The 19,652-nt window shown below is 55.0% G+C and overlaps 7 protein-coding genes across 7 annotated transcripts; all 7 read right to left on the bottom strand.

Moving 5' to 3' along the window:
- Window positions 1–117: 117 nt before the first annotated feature.
- ABB37_04523 (hypothetical protein) lies at window positions 118–2,528 on the bottom strand (the record flags this gene model as incomplete). The annotated part of the gene is made up of 1 exon (XM_015802223.1): window positions 118–2,528. Exon 1 carries the CDS (start codon window positions 1,984–1,986, stop codon window positions 118–120), a length of 1,869 nt encoding a protein of 622 aa, XP_015659624.1. The 5' UTR covers window positions 1,987–2,528.
- A 1,417-nt stretch (window positions 2,529–3,945) lies between these two features.
- ABB37_04524 (putative elongation factor 1-gamma) lies at window positions 3,946–4,803 on the bottom strand (the record flags this gene model as incomplete). The annotated part of the gene is made up of 1 exon (XM_015802224.1): window positions 3,946–4,803. The coding sequence occupies exon 1, from the start codon at window positions 4,606–4,608 to the stop codon at window positions 3,946–3,948; it is 663 nt and encodes a 220-aa protein (XP_015659625.1). The 5' UTR covers window positions 4,609–4,803.
- Window positions 4,804–5,810: 1,007 nt separating this feature from the next.
- On the bottom strand, window positions 5,811–8,471 carry ABB37_04525 (hypothetical protein; the record flags this gene model as incomplete). The annotated part of the gene is made up of 1 exon (XM_015802225.1): window positions 5,811–8,471. The coding sequence occupies one exon, from the start codon at window positions 8,469–8,471 to the stop codon at window positions 5,811–5,813; it is 2,661 nt and encodes an 886-aa protein (XP_015659626.1).
- A 1,575-nt stretch (window positions 8,472–10,046) lies between these two features.
- ABB37_04526 (hypothetical protein) lies at window positions 10,047–11,020 on the bottom strand (the record flags this gene model as incomplete). Its single annotated transcript, XM_015802226.1, has 1 exon — window positions 10,047–11,020. The coding sequence occupies exon 1, from the start codon at window positions 10,758–10,760 to the stop codon at window positions 10,047–10,049; it is 714 nt and encodes a 237-aa protein (XP_015659627.1). The 5' UTR covers window positions 10,761–11,020.
- A 583-nt stretch (window positions 11,021–11,603) lies between these two features.
- Window positions 11,604–13,016, bottom strand: ABB37_04527 (hypothetical protein; the record flags this gene model as incomplete). The annotated part of the gene is made up of 1 exon (XM_015802227.1): window positions 11,604–13,016. Exon 1 carries the CDS (start codon window positions 12,810–12,812, stop codon window positions 11,604–11,606), a length of 1,209 nt encoding a protein of 402 aa, XP_015659628.1. The 5' UTR covers window positions 12,813–13,016.
- A 588-nt stretch (window positions 13,017–13,604) lies between these two features.
- On the bottom strand, window positions 13,605–15,647 carry ABB37_04528 (hypothetical protein; the record flags this gene model as incomplete). The annotated part of the gene is made up of 1 exon (XM_015802228.1): window positions 13,605–15,647. Exon 1 carries the CDS (start codon window positions 15,531–15,533, stop codon window positions 13,605–13,607), a length of 1,929 nt encoding a protein of 642 aa, XP_015659629.1. The 5' UTR covers window positions 15,534–15,647.
- Window positions 15,648–16,319: 672 nt separating this feature from the next.
- ABB37_04529 (hypothetical protein) lies at window positions 16,320–19,384 on the bottom strand (the record flags this gene model as incomplete). The annotated part of the gene is made up of 1 exon (XM_015802229.1): window positions 16,320–19,384. The coding sequence occupies exon 1, from the start codon at window positions 18,915–18,917 to the stop codon at window positions 16,320–16,322; it is 2,598 nt and encodes an 865-aa protein (XP_015659630.1). The 5' UTR covers window positions 18,918–19,384.
- Window positions 19,385–19,652: the final 268 nt, after the last annotated feature.

Raw genomic sequence — 19,652 nt, forward strand, 5'->3', positions numbered from 1 at the left:
TCTATTTCAAAACAGCGACAACCGACAACAACAAAGGAATGCACCATCGTGTTCAAGTTGGTATCGTCCACAGGAGAGACGAGGCTGGGAGCATTCACGAGGCACTCCTCTACGTGACTACTCTTCAGCTCCTCGAATTGGCTCTAGAGTGTGGGGCAACATTGCATCGATCTCCTCATCCTGCAACTCCACCCACCGCTTCACCTCCTCAGCACCCATCCCCCGCCTCCCGTCCGCCGCCAGCGGCTTCTGCGCGGCGATCTCGCCAGCCGCAGGCACGCTGACCAGCATTGACCGTGCTCGCGCAGCCGCGTTAGCCGTGACACGAGTAGCAGCGGCAGCAGCCTCCGCGGCTCCCGTGCGTGTGCCGTCGACGTACTCCCAGAGAGGCGGAGGGCGGTGCTGCTCGGCACGGCGGATGCGGCTCGAGGTGCGGCTGCTGACGCCGGTCGACACGCTCGCCGTGTCCGCCAGCGCCGGGCAGCTGACGGTGCGCGAGCACGCGGGGTCCCTCGTCTCGCTGGAGAGGGACGGCGAGGGCGGCGTGGCGTCCGCCGTGGCCTGTCGTGACAGCAGCGTAGAGCGAGGACCGGGCGCCGCGGCGGCGGTCTGACTAGCCTTCGGCGCGTCTGCGGGGGGCGGGGTGGCACTGCCGCTTGCAGCACCGGTGGGGGTGTTCGGTGCCGCACCTCTGCGCCGCTCCTCCAGCTCCGTCTCCATCTCCACCTGCAGCTTCACCTTGGCGGCAGTCTGCCGGTGCTCGTAGACGGCCGCACCGACGGTGAGGAGGGTGGTGCACGCCGTGAAGCCGACCAGCACGGCAACGCTTTCCGTGATCATCACCAGCGAGGAAAGCAGCAGCAGCACCAACACGAAGACGTTGTAGCTCTTAGGACCGAGCATTTTACCGAGCTTCACACCGAAATAAATGCCGAGATAACCGCTGATGACGGACGTCGCAAACAGCGGAATCATCTCCTTCGTGAACAGGCCCGTGGAGCAGGCGTAGATGAAGCGGAGGGCCGCGCTCGGAATGGACTGCATGGCGAAGTTGACGCGCATGATGTACTGCGGCACGTCGAAAAGCAGAATAAACATAATCTGCGGAGGCGCGCCCACACCGGTCAGGGAGCCCATAATCCCAGAGACCGCCGCTGCAATGGCAGCGCCAATCTTCGTGGACAGCTTGATCTTGCCGTTCTCATCCAGGTTGCGGTTCACACGCACGCGGGTGTACGACATGGTGTTGGACGGCGACAACTTCGACGGCGTCAGCGGCGGCACCTCCACCCCGGCACCCGACTCCGTCACCTCGCGCGCCTCCGCCTCCGTGCGGCGGAACGGGGAGCCGGTGGAGATGCTGACGAAGGCGGGCGAGGCCGCATCCACCGACGGCTGTCCGCCGTTCTGTGGAGCCGACTCGCGTGTGAAGCTCGAGTTGCGGCTTGCGTTGAGGTCCGCCTCCACGGCGTCCGTCTCCGGCAGGATCGTCACGGCCGTCGCCTCCATCGCCGCGCCGTGGTGCTGGCCAGCGCCGAGGCGACGCAGCTTGCGCCTGCGCAGGACGTACTTCGCGATGAGCGTGACGACGTACATGGCGGCGAAGGCGAGACCGGAGATGCCCAGTACCAGCTTCAGCTCCTCGCTGGTGGCGCCCCTGAAGATGAAGATCCCACCCAACGCAGTCAAGGTCGAGGGAATGGCCATGGCGATTGTCATTTGAAGCGAGAAGACTCCATCGTGCAAACTCATGTACGCCAGGACAGGTGTGGAAAACACAATGCGACAGTACATGAGCAGCGTCACTGCTCGGACCGGGGAGTCGCCGAGGGCGGTGGCATTAAAAATATCCGGTGAGATGACCGTGGCGGTGTACCACAGCACTTGCAGCAGAATGGCATCGCCGAACCCGGTGACACCTTGAATGATACTCGCAGATAAGTTGAACAGTATTAAAAAAAATAGCACAGTTAATGTAGAGCTCATTGTTCACCTTTCTTCTCAACATAGAGTGCAAAACAGGAAAGGGGTAAGTGTTACTACTTTGGTGCTAAAGTGGAATCCCATTAAATGAGTCTTATTGCGCCTGCTCCCGCGAACGGCTTTTTGCTGAACGCACGTGCTGAAGAAATCACTTCGAAGCAACGATTACTCCACAGCGACGAGTGCGGAAGTAAAAAAAAGAAAAACAATCCAAAAAAAGACAGCGTAGCTGACTTGATATCACTAGAAAATAGAAAATTTCATAGAGGAGAACACCAATATCAACAGAAAGGGAGGCGGTGGTAAGAAGAGAAGAAACGAAAATCAAAATGAATAAAAGTAACAATAAGTGATAAACGTCTTGAAGTTAAAACTGTGAGAGCGATTTGCAGGCAGCAGCAACGTTAGCGGAAAGGTAAAGTCGCAGAGAACAGAACAACAGAAAGGTATAAAGCAGATTCTACGTTTGTGGGAGATCGGGGATGATCTTCAACCGACACAGTACTTTTAGCGAGATTCAGTAATAGGGTATTTCGCAATATTACTAGCATGATTGTGAGGTGCATTAAGCGTTATTGGGGGTGAGGAAGATTCAAGGGAGGAGGAGTAGGAAGAAGAAAAAGAGAAAGACTAATTGCTGTCAGACGGACACCGCAAACACACAACAGGGTCATAGAATTGGAGGGGTCGAGGTGCGACATTCCGACGTTCCTTGTTGCTCCGTGAAATGGTCGATATGTTGACTGAGGCGTATTCCACCAACGTTAAGACGTCTACGAAACAAGCAAGGAGGCCGTTTCAGCGACTGGTGTACGGAGAAAAGCGAGAAGGAAATTGAAGCGTTGATCACAGTCTTTTTTCCCCAGTAGTTGCGCTGCGTAGGACTCGAAATGCAGCACTCGGCCTTTTCCTTCCTTTTCTCTCTTTCTCATGAAAGACGAGAGAATCACACGCACACACCCAAAGATCCTTGCCTCATCTTCGCATTCATCATCTACAGTACCAACAGGCAAATAAAACAGAAATAGAATCATTTGAAGCAACGCAATACAAACCTGGTAAAACCCCCAAAACAAACAAACAATCAAAAAACCGTAGCGACGAGCAGCACAGTAGTCCCCGTCATCTGCAGAACAATGCGTCCACGCCCTTCTTGAGTTGTGTGGCGAGAATCACACCCTACCCGCAGTAGAGTAAAAAACGGATAAAAAGAAACGATCCTAACTACAACCACAGCAAGTAGAAGAGAACGAGTACCACAAAGATGAGACGCAGAAAAAAAAATAATTAAATCACGTGAAGGAAGATAACGATGAGGTAAGGAAAATAATAACAACAAAATAGTCTCGGCTGAATAAAAAGAAGAAGAATTCATAATAAAGAAGACGTTGATGAGGCGCAATGTACGTCGGAGATGTTGATTCCCTGCATACCGTTTTCGTTTTCCTTCGTCTTCTTTGCGCTATGCTATTCTACTTCCTAAAGAACCATAACCACAACCACATACAAACTTTGGTTTTAGAAAAAAAGCTTCGCATTTTCCAAACACTCAGGTTCAGCGAATGCAGCGTCATTGAATCAGCGATAAAAAAGAAGACCTAATAGAAAAGATCACTAACGAAGAGTTAGCCGTAAGACCGAACGACACAGGCACACATGCTTTCAAATAGTTCAGAAAGGTGTCGGGACGCTCACACCTACAGGAAAAAAAAACTCAATAACAAACGGGACTTCTGTCTTTAGACAACAAACCCCCCGACAAACCATCAATAAGTGTGTGTGACATCTCCACCCACCGAAAAAGGAAAAGAGAGCAATCAATAGCTATTGCGTTCGACGAAGGATAAAGAACGCAGATAGAACTGGCGGTGCTGAACTTTGGCTTTAGTCAATTTCGAGATTTCACTCACCGACCATTTTCCATCCCGTGCTGTCCCTTGCCTTCATGTTTCCAATATATGTCTACGCGCGGAGAGGTCCCAAGACAGCGCCCTCCTTGCGCATCATCATCTGAATCTTCGGGCTGCGCATGACGGTGTTATAGTGACGGTACACGGCCCGGTACTCTTTCGCCAGGGTGTCGCCGTGCTTGCGATTGCACCGGTAGACCCACTGAATGGAGAAGGCAACGGCGATGTCGGCAATCGTCATGCGCTCACCGACGAGGAAGGTGCGCACGCTCAGCACCTCCTCCAACCCAGCCAGCACCGCCCGCACGGCGTCCAGCGCGTCCGCCGGGACGTCGTTCGCCGTCTTGTAGTAGGACATATCGATGTAAGGCATGTTCGCCGCGTCGATCTCGGTGCTAGCGAAGTCCAACCACATGTCCACCTGACTCGCTTCAAACGGGGTGCGGCCATAGGGGTGCAGGACATCCTCAACGCCCGCACGGGCCACGTAGCGCAGGATTGAATTCGCACCGAAGACGGAGGCGTCTGCGCCGTCGCCCACCTCCAGCACCGGGTACTCGCCGCACGGGTCGCCCAACGCGCGCTCGGCGCCTTCGGCACTCGTCTTGTTCTCATCGCACGGCACCGGGGTAAGCTCAACGCCGGTGTACGCCGCCGCGGCGAGAATTTTCTGCGCCGGCGCGTTCTCGGGGTTCTTCTGGTACAAGAGCTGCATTGCGTTGGTGTGTCCTTCTTTGCTGCTGTGAGACGAGAGAAGCCGACGTGGCGGGGAAGGGGGGGGGAACAATAGCAAAATTGTGATCTGATGCCACACACACACACGGGAAAAGACGACGATGCCGCTGAATGGCGTAGGACTTGCACACGGGTAAACTACACCGTAATGGGAGCAAAACAACAACAACAGTGCTGAATACAACGAGCAGGAAGAAGTCAAACGTGAAGAGGTGGAAGAGCGATGGAGCAGGGCAGACAGGACGGTCCTGCTTTTCTGAAAAACGCATTTTTGTTTGTTGTTCAACCTTGGGGTTTCACTGCAAGAATCAGTGCGAGCAGGCTCGTACACAAGCAGAGAGGAAAGCAACACAAATCCAAACAACAGCAAAAAAGAATCACCCACAAAGGCGCCAATGGGCTGTGAAGTGTGCCACTTGTAGAGGAGAGAGAAAGATAGATTTCTGAGTGGGGTACTCTTATCGCATGAGCAACACATACACCTATAATGCTGTTCACCCTTTTCGTAAATCCAATGCAAAAGTCCACGCGCCATGGACAGAAGCGTACATCAAAGAGCAAACCAATAGAGTGCACAACAAACATGTATGAGAAAGAGAGGGAATTGGATGAACACAGACATACAAAACCCCTAGCTGATATAATAGTACTCAACATGGCGATGTAATAATTTACGCAGCAACAGAAAACAGTTGCACAAAGAACAACAGAAACAGTAAATGGAAATGTCGTTAGATGTCCTTCGGACTAAGAGCTTACGAGTAGTTGAAGGGGATGCGGTAATGAGCAGACAAGTGGTAATACAGAGAGCACCTGCTCAATTAATAATAACAAGAGTGAACAGCCGCTGTCCCGTTTCATGGGTGTGAAAAAGAGAAAAGAGGAAGAGAAATCAAAGCGTCTACGTCGTTTGCAGTTTTTCTCCAACGATAATACTAATAATATAAACAGAATAAAAGACAGACACACCCATTCCTATGCATCAGAACCACAGCATGTCCAACCCGAAGGTGAGATGTGCGCCCGGAGAGAAAACTGTCCTTTTTTTCTTCGATATGAGAGTCAAAAGAAAAAAAAAGCGAACACAACAGCGTAAGGTCCTGCAGCGTTGTACAATGTCTCCGTGAACCGTGCTGTAGGATGAACAAACCTCGACAGCGTTGAAGGAAAGAGTCGTGGTTCTCACTTGTTGGAAGCAGCTTTGACGGGTACGATTATAATCAACTCCTCTGCTTCGTCCTCGCGCGAACGCACGGGGAGGCCCTCCGACTGCAGCGCACTGCGTCTCGCTAGTAAGTACTTCCGGTCTCGTTGCTGCTGCGGCGGGGGCGGCAGCGGGTGCGCTTTGGGTGTGGGGGACACACTCGCCGAAACACTCGCGGACCGTACGGAGTCCCCACTCCGCTCACTATCCCCCAGAAAAGCCGAGGTGTTTGAGTTCATGGAGAGGACGCTGCCTTCCTTTTCGTAGGCGTCGATGGCCTCCTGGCGGCGGCTGTGCTGCCGCCAGTACAACTGGAACGCCTCCACCTCTGCGGCAGTGGCCGGCGTATTCGGTGGTGCCGGTGGGCGGTGGTGCTCTGGCTGCTTCTGCTGGCGGAAGATGGCGACCGCGACAATGGCGCAGCACGCGGCTGTCGCCAGAAAGCGGATGAAAGCTTCCTTGATGGGCACCAGCATCAGGAAAGCTACGAGGAGAAGGGTGGCGAGGGTGGAAATCATGAAGGTGGCGTGTGTGACCGCGTTGTGACGGCTAATGTGAAGGCCGAAGGCCACACCGCCCCAGGCGAAGACCACTGAGACGAAGTAGTACACAAATAAGCTCTTGTACGCGAAGCCATCCGCAATGCCGACGACGGCGCGCAGGGTTGCCGGCACAATACTCGACACCGCGTAGTTGATTCGCAGCTCCGGCACACTGATATCCATAGCGAGCGCAAAGATCATCAGCGGCGGGTCCGCCACACCGGTGTAGCTGCCCAGCAAACCCGAGAAGAAAGACGAGATCATGGCAGACATCACCACGCCACCATCCATGCGCATGAAATGCACGAGGCGGTGGTGATGATGGTCGCGGGCGTACTCGTGCGCGTTGAGCTCCTGCAGCGACTTCAGTTGCTGCTGCTGCGCCTCCCGCAGGCCGATGTTCAATACCTCCGTGTGCCCCATCACAACGCGACGCGGTGCCGTTGCGGCGGCCATCGCGATGGACTTGGTGAGGTCGATGCTCTCGTCGCCGTCCTTGTCGCTCCCTTTGCCGAGAAGCGCCCTCCACCCTTTGTGCAGCGCCGCCTTTTCCTTTGCCGCCGCCGCCTCGCTATTGTGGTCGAAGCGAACGGCACGGGTCCGCGGGTCGGCTGCGTCTGCAGGCTCGCTCTCCGCCCCCAAACGCGACCGCTTCCGCTCTGCTCTCGAAGAAGTGTACTGGGTCGCGCTCGAAGTTGTCGAGGTAACGGTGCTGCTGTCGCCTTCCGTGTCGCTGTTGTCGCCGGTCGAGCTGCTGCTGCTGCTCGAGGACCTGCTGTGCGAGCCGCTGCTCGGTCTGCTCCCCCCAGGGGAAGACCGGTAGGGGGACATGATATCTCCACCTCCCTCGTGGCCTTCCATGGCACGCAGCGTCCACGCCGCCAGCTGCGCCTCACGGGCGAGCTCTTTGCATGAAGAGTCGACATTCCGGCTTATCTCGGACAGACGCTGACGGGTGTACGTCTGCACGTCCATTTCCTCAATCCAAAAGCGGTGGAGGTGGTGGCGGCGGCGGTGGCGCCCTGTTGACATGGGAAAGCCAGCGGAAATGGTCTCGTCTCCGCCTGTCACCGACTTCGGCAGATGGACGTCGCTGACTAGGTACGCATGTGGCGGCAGAACCGGAGACGCGCCGTGCACTTCGAGTGGGCGACTCGTGCGCCTGCTGGTGTGTGTGTCCGAGGCGGAGCCGCTGCGTTGATTGGCCGCATTGTTGGGACTGCGGAGCCCCAGATTCGGCTCGAGCGGTGCGCCTTCCAACTCGGGCACCGACATCATGTCGCCCTCGTTTCCTTCAATGAGCGGCACCATCACCATTTGGGAGGCATCCCCACCGTTGCCAGAGGCGGCGGCGGCGGTCTTGCTGACATTACTATTAGCATTATTAGTGTTACTATTATTGGCCATCAGCGCTTTCATGAGCTGCTCATGTCGGCGTATTTTCTTCGCCTTCTTCGCCTGCTGTCGCAGCGCGCGGTTGCGGCGGCGGCGCTCCTTGCGCTGCTTCCGACGCCTCTGATCCTCCATGTACTGCAGTATCACATGGCGCTGCACCTCACTTTGCATGCGCATGAGCATCAGATCGTCCCGGATTACGTCCTCTGTCTTCTTCTTCTCCAGGTACTTCATCTGGTAGAGGGAGAGGAAGGTGAGCGCGAAGAAGAGGGAGGAGCCACCGAGGATGATGCGAGAGCCGTTCTCGTGCACCGCCGGCATCGTGTAGACGCCCACCGCCGCCCCTAGAAAGGAGCACGGGATGAAGGCGAGAAGCAGCACACCGTTCAGCTCCGACGGCGCCGGGGGCACACCCTGCGCCAGCTGCTGCACCCGCCTGCGCCGCTCGCCGAAGAAGAGCAGACCGGTGAGGACGAACTGGATGAAGAAGGTCAACACGTAGGAAAATTCGGCGATGCTCTTCACGTTCTCGTCGCCGAAGGCGTCGGTGCCGTGGAGGACCTCCGGTGCGAAGGTGACGGCGGTCTGCCACAGCGCGTGCAGCACGAGAATGCTGCCACAGCCGGTGAGCCCGTGGAGGACGTTTGCCACGAAGCAGCACACAGCCAAAACAATGAGCACGCACGTCTCGTTAAAGTCCATCTGGAATGACGGAGGAGGGCTTAAAAGGGGTGTTTTGACGATAAGAAAACAACAACAGCAGCAGCAGCAGCAACAGTCAGAAAGATCGTCGATTACCTGCGGGGTGAAAGAAAAAAAAGGAAAAGATTGATATCGGCTCCACAGATCGAAAACACCGGTCAAATTCAACGACAGTTTAGCATTACAGCAGCACAGACAGAAGTGCAGCTCGGCAAACAGCAACAGCAGCAACAACAAAGGGAAGTATAAAAAATAAATAAAAGAAGTTACTTAAAGAGAGAGAGCGAGAGAGCGTGTGTGGGAAAGTAATCCTGTTAAACAATTCTGCTACGAGGCGCTGGAAGGAGCTGATGAGAAGCTGCTTCCCTTTTTGGCGCACAGTTGTGTTTGAGTGAAAATAGTAGAATAGTAATAGTAATCGAAATATCAGAGAGGCTCGATGACGCAACGCTTAAAAAAAAAAAAACAAAGAGATCGAGTGCACAGTCAGATACGATTCGGGCGAGGAAAATACAACTTTGAGAGAAAGATCAAGATGAGTAGAAAAGAAGCAACAGACAAACAGAGAGAAGGGCACTGAGTGGAGACGCTCAGTTGTGTGTAAGAAATAATAAAAAAGACAAGTACAGAGTCAACACAAACACACACGCACACACGGTACGGTAACCAAATGTAAAAATAACAAAAAAGAAGGGATAACAGGGCTGTATTGCGTTTGGCTGTGGTAATCTTTGCTGTTGAGACAAACTCATTTGCTGATGCGCGAGTGTAGCTCACTCCTTCAAATAGCTTACGCGTGTGGTTTAAAAAAAAAATGTATCTAAAATACACGAGACAAAGGACAGGTGCATGTGCTGTGCAATACAAACACCTGTGTCTCCAGTTTCAAGGAGGTATGAGGGAGAGAGATATGAAATAGAGATGAGAAGTCGGTCGTCCCGAATTGCTAGCGTATACAAAACGAGAGGTAGATGAACACCAGAAGAACCTAAAGTAATGTGCAACAAAGGAAAAAAAAAGAACGGTATGTCAGCACTTCTGGATGCTTGTTCGCATTGAGATGGGACGACATCACATGCAACGCGCCTCACGCTACACTGGTTTCCGAGACGCATATTAAGCTTTTTGGGAAACGTTCAAATCTTTGTATTTTAGAAAATAAGCTTTTGCCTGTTAAACAGCGGGACACCTAAAAATTTGCATTTTCATCTGAGACAGATACAACCAAACAATGAAGAAACAAAAGCACATTTTAGAAAAACAGAAGGGTGTTCATGTGTCATCTTAGCGCGGAGTAACGTGCCGACATCACTGACGTGACATTATTACTATTGCTTAGTCAAAGATCATGAGAAGAAGAAAAAAAAACAAGCAAATTATATCTTCGTTATTTCTAAAAACAACAACAACAACAACCTTTTATTCCAATCCTCTTGATCACGAGAAGCACAGGTCCAGCAATCATAGAGAGAGAGGGAAACGCGTAGAGCTGAACAGCTTGGCTGCAGCAACGTTTAACGGAGATGAAACGCAAACAGAGATACATACGGATGCCTTCTCGCTTACAGAGTGCGCTTACGCGAAATCAAACGCAGAGTCCTGAATCGGAGGACGACGCATGCCAGCGTGTGCGACAGAAATACCGAGCGAGGTCAGCAGTAGCCAAAAGACGGCAGAGCTGCCGCTGGTGAAGTAGAAGCCCACCACACCAAAAACAATCAGCATCAAATACAGCTGCGACACAGTGAAAGCGTAGGCTGCGATGTACACCCTTTGTTCCTCCTCTGGGGCACCTTGAGCCGCCAGCTGGGATACCGCGGCTGCGCGGTTGCGCACGAAGAGGTAGAAAAAGACCGTGATTGCCACGTAGATGGAGAAGGGAAGATTGATGAGAAGGATGTAGGAAGAGCAGACGAGCGAGAGCACGAGGTAATTGGCGTAGAAGTAGGGCAGGTTACGGTTCAGGCGGTTCACTACATCTGTCACACCAGCAGGGCTGTGGAAGAAGGTCGAGTCGAAGAATTCGGACCACGGACGCAGAGCGGAGAAGTTGCGCTGAATACGCTGATGCGTGACGCCGTAGAGCCGCTGCACCTTGGAGACGATCGGCTCCTGCGCACTGAGGATGGCGGCGTAGGTAGGGAGAGGTTCGTCGTTGCTCTGCTGGTAGAGAACAGGCTGGTTGTTGACGCCGTGGGCCGCACCGGCGCCGCTTGCAGTCGCAGGCACCGCATCCACAAAAGTCATCTTGTCGGACATTTCCACCTTGGCCGTCTCACCATCCATCATTGCTTGACAGTGTACGCGTAAGATGAACGAGCTGCGGGGGGAGGAGCGCTGCAGCAAAGAAGGGCTTCGAAAAAAGAGATGCGTCTTTCTAAGAAAAAAAATCAACAGCAATATGGTGGGAAAGAGCACACACACAAACAAAGTAGATTTATTTAATCCAACGAGAACAAGACAACTTTTGTTTCGCTTTTGGTTCTAAATGACAAAGGAAGCACCCAATATCATCCTAATACGAATGCTCTAACTTATTGTAGTGCTTCTACGGTGGGTACATGTAGGGGTCAAAGTGTATGCCCGAGAGAGAGAGAAAGAAAGTTAACAACAGCGTAATACAATACAGAAACGACAAAAGAAGAAGATGAAGAGGAAGAAATAGAGAGAGAAAAAGCAAAAATACCTCCACGAGAAGCGCAGATGATCGCTTTTACGGTAGAAAAGGCTTTCTGTATTTGCCCATTGATCGGCTTTCATTGAGCGGGGGGGGGGGGGGCGGGCACGCCGCAGCTGCGCACGGTCGCGTCGACGAGGAACCCCATACATAACAAGAGGTTTGCCAGCGGGAAAAAATGTAAAGGAGATAGTGTTTTTGCTTTCTTTCTACGTTCACAATATAGGAAGCAATAGTTGTGCACACATGATTAATAGTAGCAATAGTAGTGAAACAGAAACAGAACGTTCGAGTATAGTAAAGCAGAGCGGCACTTATTCGTTTTGCTTTCAAGGCAACACACGTAAACGATCGAAAAAGCGTGTCTACCTTGACCATTTTGCCTCGACGAGAGCAACAACGTCAACAATAGAAGAAAAAAAAAGGGGTTTCCCTCCATTTCTATCAGGTCCTTCTTACCCCTTTCCTTCGCGCTTCTCCAGAACGGCTGCGAGGCGCTTCTTTTCCCGCTCGACAAGTCGTCGGCTCATCGTCTCGTCGTTGTCACTAACGTCGCCTTCCAAGTAGTCCAGGCCCAACAGCAGCAGCACAATCCCGTACTGAATCAACTTCGGACGACACTTCTCCAACTCCTCATCATCAAAGTACGTCGGCTTACGCAATACGGCATGCGGGACGATGACGCACAGGTTCAGCACGATCACCCACATCATTGTCTTAAGACCGTTGAAGAACATGAAGAGCATCACAAAGGCAAAGAGCAAAACGTGAGCTAGATTGCGGTAGCTGATCGGCCTGCCTAGCACCGTGACCGATTCGCCGTAGACCTGCGTGTTTCGGCGCCGCAACGCGACAGAGTGGATCATCGCCATCGTGAGAAACGTCACGAGGAAGAAAGGGGTGTTGAACACCAACAGGAACGGCATCGTCACCACGTAGAAGACTTCAACGTAGTTGGAGGAGTAGTACGGAATGTTAAGGTTCAATCGGCCAGCCACCTCCTTCACTTTACGCGGAAAGCCCATCTTTTGAGCGTCTGCGAAGTCCGTCTTCCACGGCAGCCGATCCTCCTCGATTGTCTCATACAGGTGCTTCAAGTGGCTGACGTAGTAGCGAAACTCGTTTCGCACTGAGAAGGCGCCGCAGTTGTGTCGGTGGAAGTAGGAGAGGGGGGCGTCCGACAAGGACATGCGATTCACCCCGATTGAATTGCTTCGGTTGCGCCGCTCTGAGCTCGCAATCCGCTGCGCCGGCGAGGAAAACGATCCGTGGCTCAGGCTGTTGTTGTGGCCGCCGCCGCCGCTGATACCACTATTGCGTAAAGATTCTTCTTGGAGCGTGCTCGGCCGCCGGTGCCGGTCGCGCTGCTTGGCGGACTCCAAGTGCCCGGCGCCGTCTGCGTAGCCTTCACTGTTGTCGCTGTCATCCTCGCTGTAGAAGTCACTGCCGCTGCCTCGGCTGCTGGTGCGGTGGCCGTGGCGCACACTACCGTTGTCGCTGTACGCCCCGGGCGTTTTGGGCGAGCCGTACGCGGCGGACCCGTTCACGCTTCCATTCTTATCACTGCCGTTGGTCGAAACAAAGGAGCTGCGATCGTCGTTGGAGTTTACGGGCGATAGGTGGGTACCGTAACGATCGTTGGGGCTATTGCGGCTGTTGCTCATAGTCTCTGCGGGCATTTGTATATATATTTCTTTACACGACTGCCGTTTGGCGTATTCTGTGAATGGTAGCTTCCTGCTTCTCCAAAGAGTTTATAGGGAAAACAAATAGAATGAGTAGAGTTCTTGTTTTATGTCTTGACTAAAGTGGCGTTGCACGGACAGAGCTGGAGAGTCGAAATATGAGAGGGCACGGCACGGGCGCGCTGTTGAAGACGAAAGATGCGAAGCAATTACCAACAACAGAATCAAAACGCACGCCAAACATTACAAGGAGGCGGCGGAGAAAACACACACACACACAGAAAAGGAGTATGCCAGAGAAGGAAAGAGAGAGAGAAAGTCAATGGAAAGGTGAGCTGCCATAAAGTCGCTTTAGCGCAGGAAAGCTAGAGCGACTGGTTGGTGCCGGCAGAGCGTTTTAAGGGAGACGGGTGGCAGAGCTGACATTAATAGAAGCGTTGTTGCCGAATAAACGTGCCTCTTAAAAAAATTATTGGTGTATTTCGAGTATAATGTGATCGACTGACTCTTGCGAAAAACAACACGATAACGATTCATTGTAGATTTGATGCCTGCGAATAACCGAAACGAGTTCTGCCCTACAGCGAAGTTACTACGTAACAAACCCACGCTTGCGTAGCTGCTCCCACGCATCCGCGTCTCGGTCAGAGAATACAGCAGCAGAGCCCACAGCTTCACCAGCTGTTAGCTCTTCGTTCACCTGCAAGGAGCCAGTGATGCATGTTTCTGTTCACGCTGCACACATACACACACACACACACACACACACAACTACGTGGCTGGATGCCTGTATTGCGTCACTTCCTGCCGCAGTTCCCGCAACGCCTCCGCCGGCAACCACTGCTCCGCTCGCTCCTCCGTCAAGACGGCAAAGACATTTTCGATGGTTGTGGGATACTCCGTGGAGTTTCGCGTCGCGCGGTGTGCGTGATCACCCCTGCTGCTGCTGCTGCTGTTTTTGTGTCTGTTAATGCTACTGTTATGCCTGCTGCCCCACAAGATACCCTCCGGGAAGGGATGATTCGCAGAAAACTCGGAGAAGAGCTGCATCGCTGCTTCCCACTGACGCACCTGTCGGAGAAGCCGCAGCTTGAAGAGAAGTACGAGGGCCGGGTCGGGCGCGGCGCGTTCAGCACTTTCGAAAACACGCAGCGCCTCCACCCATCCAGCATCTGAAGAGAAGGTAGATTTCGGCTCGACGCCGTCGCTGCTGCGGGCACGGCGCAGGACACAGGAGGCAACATAGCTGCTGAGTTTTGCGTGGTTCAGTAAGGGGTACCGCGGCGTCGGCTCGCCGTTGCGCAGAGCCGTCCACCACTCAATCACCTCCGCGTACGCCTCCGCGTCCCGCAGGACCATGACCACCGGGACGGCTGCAGAGGGCGTGAGGTGGGCACGGAGGGGCCGGCTGAGAAGCAGCTCCTTCGCGAGTCGAGGGCAGCGCAGACGACGGAAGGCCTCGGCGATGGTCTTCAACACCACGGCATCAGCACAAAGCACGGCGGCGGTGGCTTGCGTTGGGGCAGCGGCTAGCGGAGGTACCTGTTCGCTTTGACTCAGTTCCGGATCGGCTGGAAACACGTAGGTGCGTACGAGAAGATCAAATTCGGAGATGCGCCTCCGCTTGGCGAGTAAGCGACATAAAGCCGTAAAAACGTGTGGGGTGACGCGCTCGGCTGGGACGCGATGCAACAGATCCAAGGCGATGGACCAGTCGTTGCGGGTGGAGTGCGCGGATTGCAGCAGGGCGTGCAGCTTTGCCTCTTCCTCCGTCGCTGCGGAAGTCGCTGGGAAAGGCCTCGCAGTCGTAGGCGTCTTCTCCTTCTGGAAGTCATGACGGGCTTCGTTCGAGTGATCGGCAGTTGCCTGTGCATCGGGTGCCGACGGCGCAGCTGCGGGTGCGTCCAGTGCGGACAGGTCAGAAGGAGCCGACGACGCAGCGGTGTGATGCGCGACAGCGGCTCCACGCAGCGCCGCCTGAGAAGCCGCTCGCAGCTGTGCCATCATCGCCTCTTTCTGCGCTACGGAAAGAGAGGGTGTGACGGGGGCGGCACAGAGCTGTGCCTGACACCACGTGAGCAACGCCGCTGCACTCGCCGACTCCGGCTCCTCTGGCAGCCTCGGCGAAGAAGGAGGAGAGGAGGAGGATGGCGGCGGTGGTGGTGGGGTGCCCACGAGTGAGGCAGTAGCGGCTTCACTCGGCCCACCTACCGTCCCCTTCCCCGCCGTGATGGAGGGAGGACGCACGTAAAAGGCCTCCGCCGCCAGCGCCAAAGCCCCCATCAGGGTTTTCTCCCACTCTGCTGCGTTGGGGCTGGCCGGTTGGGCAGGCGAGGTAGACGCAGGCGGCGCATCGCCGTCCAGTTCGGCCGTTTTTTCCTTGTAGTAGCGGAGGAGCAGGTCGTGGTACACCCGCACCCGCGCATCCAAGTAGGCACTGCTGTAGGTGCAGCCCGACGGGGAGGTGGAGGGGGAAGGCAACGGCGACGGGGCACAGCGCAGTGCGGCAAGCGCGGCTAACCAGTTCCCATTTTCGACTAGAATGCGAGCTATGTGGTGGTAGTGCGCGGACAAGCCACTCTGCGCTTCCAGATGCTGTGCAGCAGCGGTGGTTGTTGTCTTCGGCAGGACGTTGAGGGCTGCTAGCCACTCTCCTTTGGCCAAGCTCGCCTCGACAAAGAGAGTCAGTAAATCGCGCATGTTCGGCCTTTTTCTTCTTCCTCCTCACATTTCACTGATTTCTCTATTTGTCCGGGGAGTGGGTGTGCGCGTCAGCCGGGGAAGGTGGGCGCTTCACAGGTGACAACGCAGAACTGAGAGAGAAGACGTAAATGGCAAGTGATAGAATGGAGACTCTTTATAGAACGCATATTCGTATCAGAGGCAGCTGAGCGTTGCGCATCTTCAACAATTTTGGGTTTGAGGATTGATTGCAAAGAATGCTGCTCGGCTCCATCGTGAACACGCGCACATACACTCACGCTTCGATTTACACGTACACACATCAAGAAGACACCAGTTTATGCAGTCCTTTGTTTATCCGCTACCGTTCTAACGATCAGATCTATGGAGCACACGTACACACACGAACAAACACACAAATAGGAATAAAAAAAGCTAAGCCGGCTCCGTATTCGTTGACCCCCCACCCCCCCACCAAACCCTTCACGGCAAAAACAACGAAAAAGAAATACATCAGTTTTCCTTTCGAGTCTTTGGCGGAGTTTCACCTTGTCCCTTTTCTACACAGCGATGGGGCGCGGAGGGTTAGTGAAAACAGAATAATAATAAAAAAAAACAGAGGAAGAGACAGAAAGAATCCTTTATGACGTGTATTGCCGCGTGCGTACCTCAAAACATCTATGAAAAAACAAACAAACAAACAAACAAACAAGCAAAACAACAGCAATTTGACAGCAAGAAACACCAAATCCAAACACAACTCCAACACTCAACACAACGGTAAAAGAATTGTTATTCACCGCGTCAATCGTGCGAGACGTCAATCACGTCGCCGCTCACAAGGTGGTAGTGCGCCACCGTGTGCCGGTCCTGCAGCGTCGTCACGGCGCCGTCTTGGTGCTTGACGCTGAGGGTGCAGCGGGAGAGCGGGATCAGCGTCTTGCGCTGCACTGCGGCCCGCAGCTTCAGCACCTTCTCCTTCGCCTGCACCCGCTCCTGCCAGTCCTTTTTGCTGTGCAGGCAGTCCGTCACGTGAAAGCGCAACAGGATGGTCGCCTCCGCTTCGTAAATCCACACCTCCTGCGTGTTGCCAGCGCCGTGCGAAAAAGGAGAAGAGGAGGCGGAGGCGGAGGAAGAAGAGACGGGGTTGCGCAGGGCGGAGGGAAGGCCCAGAGTGGTGTTCCCGACCAACAGGGAGGGATCGAGCAGCTTCATCGACGGCGCAGGGGGCGCCGCACTCGTGGCGGCCGCAGTACTACCCGGTGGAGAAGTACTACCGCCTGTCCCGGCCAGCCGCCACTCCTGCCGCGTGACTTTAATTCCGACGTTGCCTTCCACAATCGCCATGACATCGCTGATGCGGTCGCTGACGTGGGCGGTGACGCTGAAGGCTTTGGAGGGTGTCTGCGCCACACGAACCACGAAGGTGCGCCACACATTGGAGGGGCTCGCAGTAGCCGCCGCAGCTTCGGGGTTGGACGGCACCCCGGCTGAACGGTCAGCTGCAGGGGCTGGCGCGCGCAGATCGGAAGAGGGAAAAAGTGCGACGTCGACCACCACCGCTGCCGCAGTGCGTGGTGTGCCGCATCGAGACGACGACGACTGCTGCTGATGCTGAAGGGCGGCGTGACAGTGCTGCATGCTCGAGGCGGCGGTCTCCACCGTCAGCGGCACGCCAAACGCGGCCCACATGGCGTAGTTGTGGATAAAGTACTTCACAAAGTCCGCGTAGGAGACGACGGGAACGCTTGCGAAGAGGTCGGTCACCCAGCGACGCCGCTCCCCGGCCGGCATCTCCACCGTCCGCTCCACCAAGCAGTGATCGACAATGTACTGCACCTCCTCGGCCGCCACGGCATCCGGCACGTCGCGGCGCAGCGCCACGAAGCAGAAGCGCGCCGCCGCCTGCACTGTCAGCTTCGACGCGTGGAAGGCGAAGGCGACCATCAACTCCCGCAGGTCGCCCGCCGAGATTTCGGCGGGGCTTTTGTTGCAGAAGGTCGCCGCGACGTGCGCCACTCCGTCGTCGAGCGTGGTGCGGCCCATGAGAACGTCGAAGAGGTGCCGGAGGTGCTCCAGCGCGGGCCGCGCCTCCACCACGCACTGCCGCTTCCACCGCCGCTGCGCCGCCTCCGCTACGTGCTGCTGCGACTCCCAGGCGATGGGCTGGTAGGCGCCAGGTGGGGTCTGCGGCGGCGCACGCATGCCCCAGAGCTGCGCGACGTGCTGATGCTCCTCCTGATGCTGTGGGTCGTTGATGCGGAGACACGCCTCATCAGGGCAGCGCGGCGCGTCGGCCGTCAAGGGCGTGCTGGACACCCGCATCGAGACGAGCAGGAGGCCGAGGTCGAGCCCTTGGGACGTTCGCGCCGGTGCTACCCAGTGGATGTCGCGGTTCCGCGCTGCGGCAACATTCAGCGGTGGCAGCGGCAGCGGAATCGTTACCTCATGCGATTTGGACGGCTCCATCGCACTCTGCACGGTGCAGTGGAAGGTGGCCCGACGCAGCTGCGCCTCGGCCGCGCCGCCCTGCAACGTGAGGCAGACGGGCTGCGCCGGGTCGGAGAAGATGAAGCGGTCCAGCCCACCAAACTCCACCGATGTCGTGTACTGCGCCCCGCGAGTGTAGGCGGCGGCCCGGGCCAGCCACGTAGCCCGCAGCGCCAAGCCAACCGGAAGTAGCCCGGTCGGGGCAGCAGCGGCCTCGTTGCCCAGCAGAGCTCCTCCATGCGGCACCACCGCCACTTCCCAGCTGATCGTCACAAAGCCAAAGTCGTCGAGGTGGCGCTCGGCGAGAAGGGCGTTGTCTTGTAGAAAGAGTGGGTCGCTAACGTCCTGCGCGTTACGCGGTGCGAGCATCACGCGTACGGGGGCCGCTGCAGGCGCAGCGCTGCTGCAGTGTGGACTGAAGGGCGCGTAGGCTTCTCCGTAAAAGGCCGTGCCATCGGCCGATTCGAGCGTGATGACGACGTGGTCCACCACACTCACCGTGTTGCCGCCACCGCCGCTGCTATTCACGTCCGCGCCGTCGTCACGCTTCTTTCTGTTCGGCGCGGAGGTGTTGGACAGGGCGGACGGCGCGGCGAGAGAGGTGAGGGCGCTTGTTTCCGCCACGGTGAAGTCGAAGGACTCGTTAAAAGAGGGGTGAGCGGTGAAGAAGCAAGGCTTTGTCTTACCCACCTCCCTCGCGTTGAGCACAATCCGTACGCCGTCGTTTTGCGCGTCTGCCTGTGCGTTGGAGGAGGCTTTCGTGGGGCGTGTCGTCTTCACTGTGACGACGTGCACACGCGCGACGGGGTCACTCAGTAGAACGCCGGCAGAGGCGAGGAAGGCCTGGTGGAGGGTGAGGTGCACATTACTGCTGAACCGCACCGGTAATGGGATGATCATGTGTGCCGCCATTGCTCATAAGAGTTCGAAAGAGCAGCAACAATAAAAACAAGTACTATGGTTCGTGGAGCTTTAGCAAGGAGACTGACAGACAGTGGTTAAGCTTTGTTAACTGATCGCTGATGTGGTTCACTCTCCTTTCTTTCTAAGTAGAGCAGCTTAACAGTGGTGAAACGGGCAAAACACAACAAGAGTTGCTCGCACACGTTCGTGCTGTTTTCTCTGTTCGTTCTATGCTGAGGGGATGTGGCAAACTGGCAGTGCTGATGGCTGCAAACGCCTTCAAAAGTGTTCTCCTGGTCACAGTAACGGGAGCAAGAGGAGGTTAATCTGCGGATGAGCTGCAGCAACCTTCTATAAAGAGTTCTTCAAATCTATTGATTCTATTTAGCTAACAGCTGTACTAAAGCAGCAAATGATAACAATAAAGCACTTACTGAGAAGAAAGTGCGATCAGGACAAGAAGAATTTTTTGTAGCTTCAGTGTAAAACAGATGTAGAAAGAGTTAGAGAGAAAAAAAAAAGCGTGATGAAAGCAGTAGAGCAGTGTATGAAGGAAGCTGTGAAGATTGTTTCTGCGGCTCAGAAGGAAAAGGCTCTTAGAAAGAAGCTGTTTTCTTCCAACTGAAGACCTATCACCGGAAGACAGTGATTTGAGAGCATGCAGATTGACAAGCATGCAGCTGTTTTTATCAGTTTTTTCCTCCTCTCGACTTCTAAGTCCAATCAGAACAGCAATCTTCTTTT

This window comes from Leptomonas pyrrhocoris, assembly GCF_001293395.1.
Source record: "Leptomonas pyrrhocoris isolate H10 chromosome Unknown, whole genome shotgun sequence".
Lineage (NCBI taxonomy): Eukaryota > Euglenozoa > Kinetoplastea > Trypanosomatida > Trypanosomatidae > Leptomonas > Leptomonas pyrrhocoris.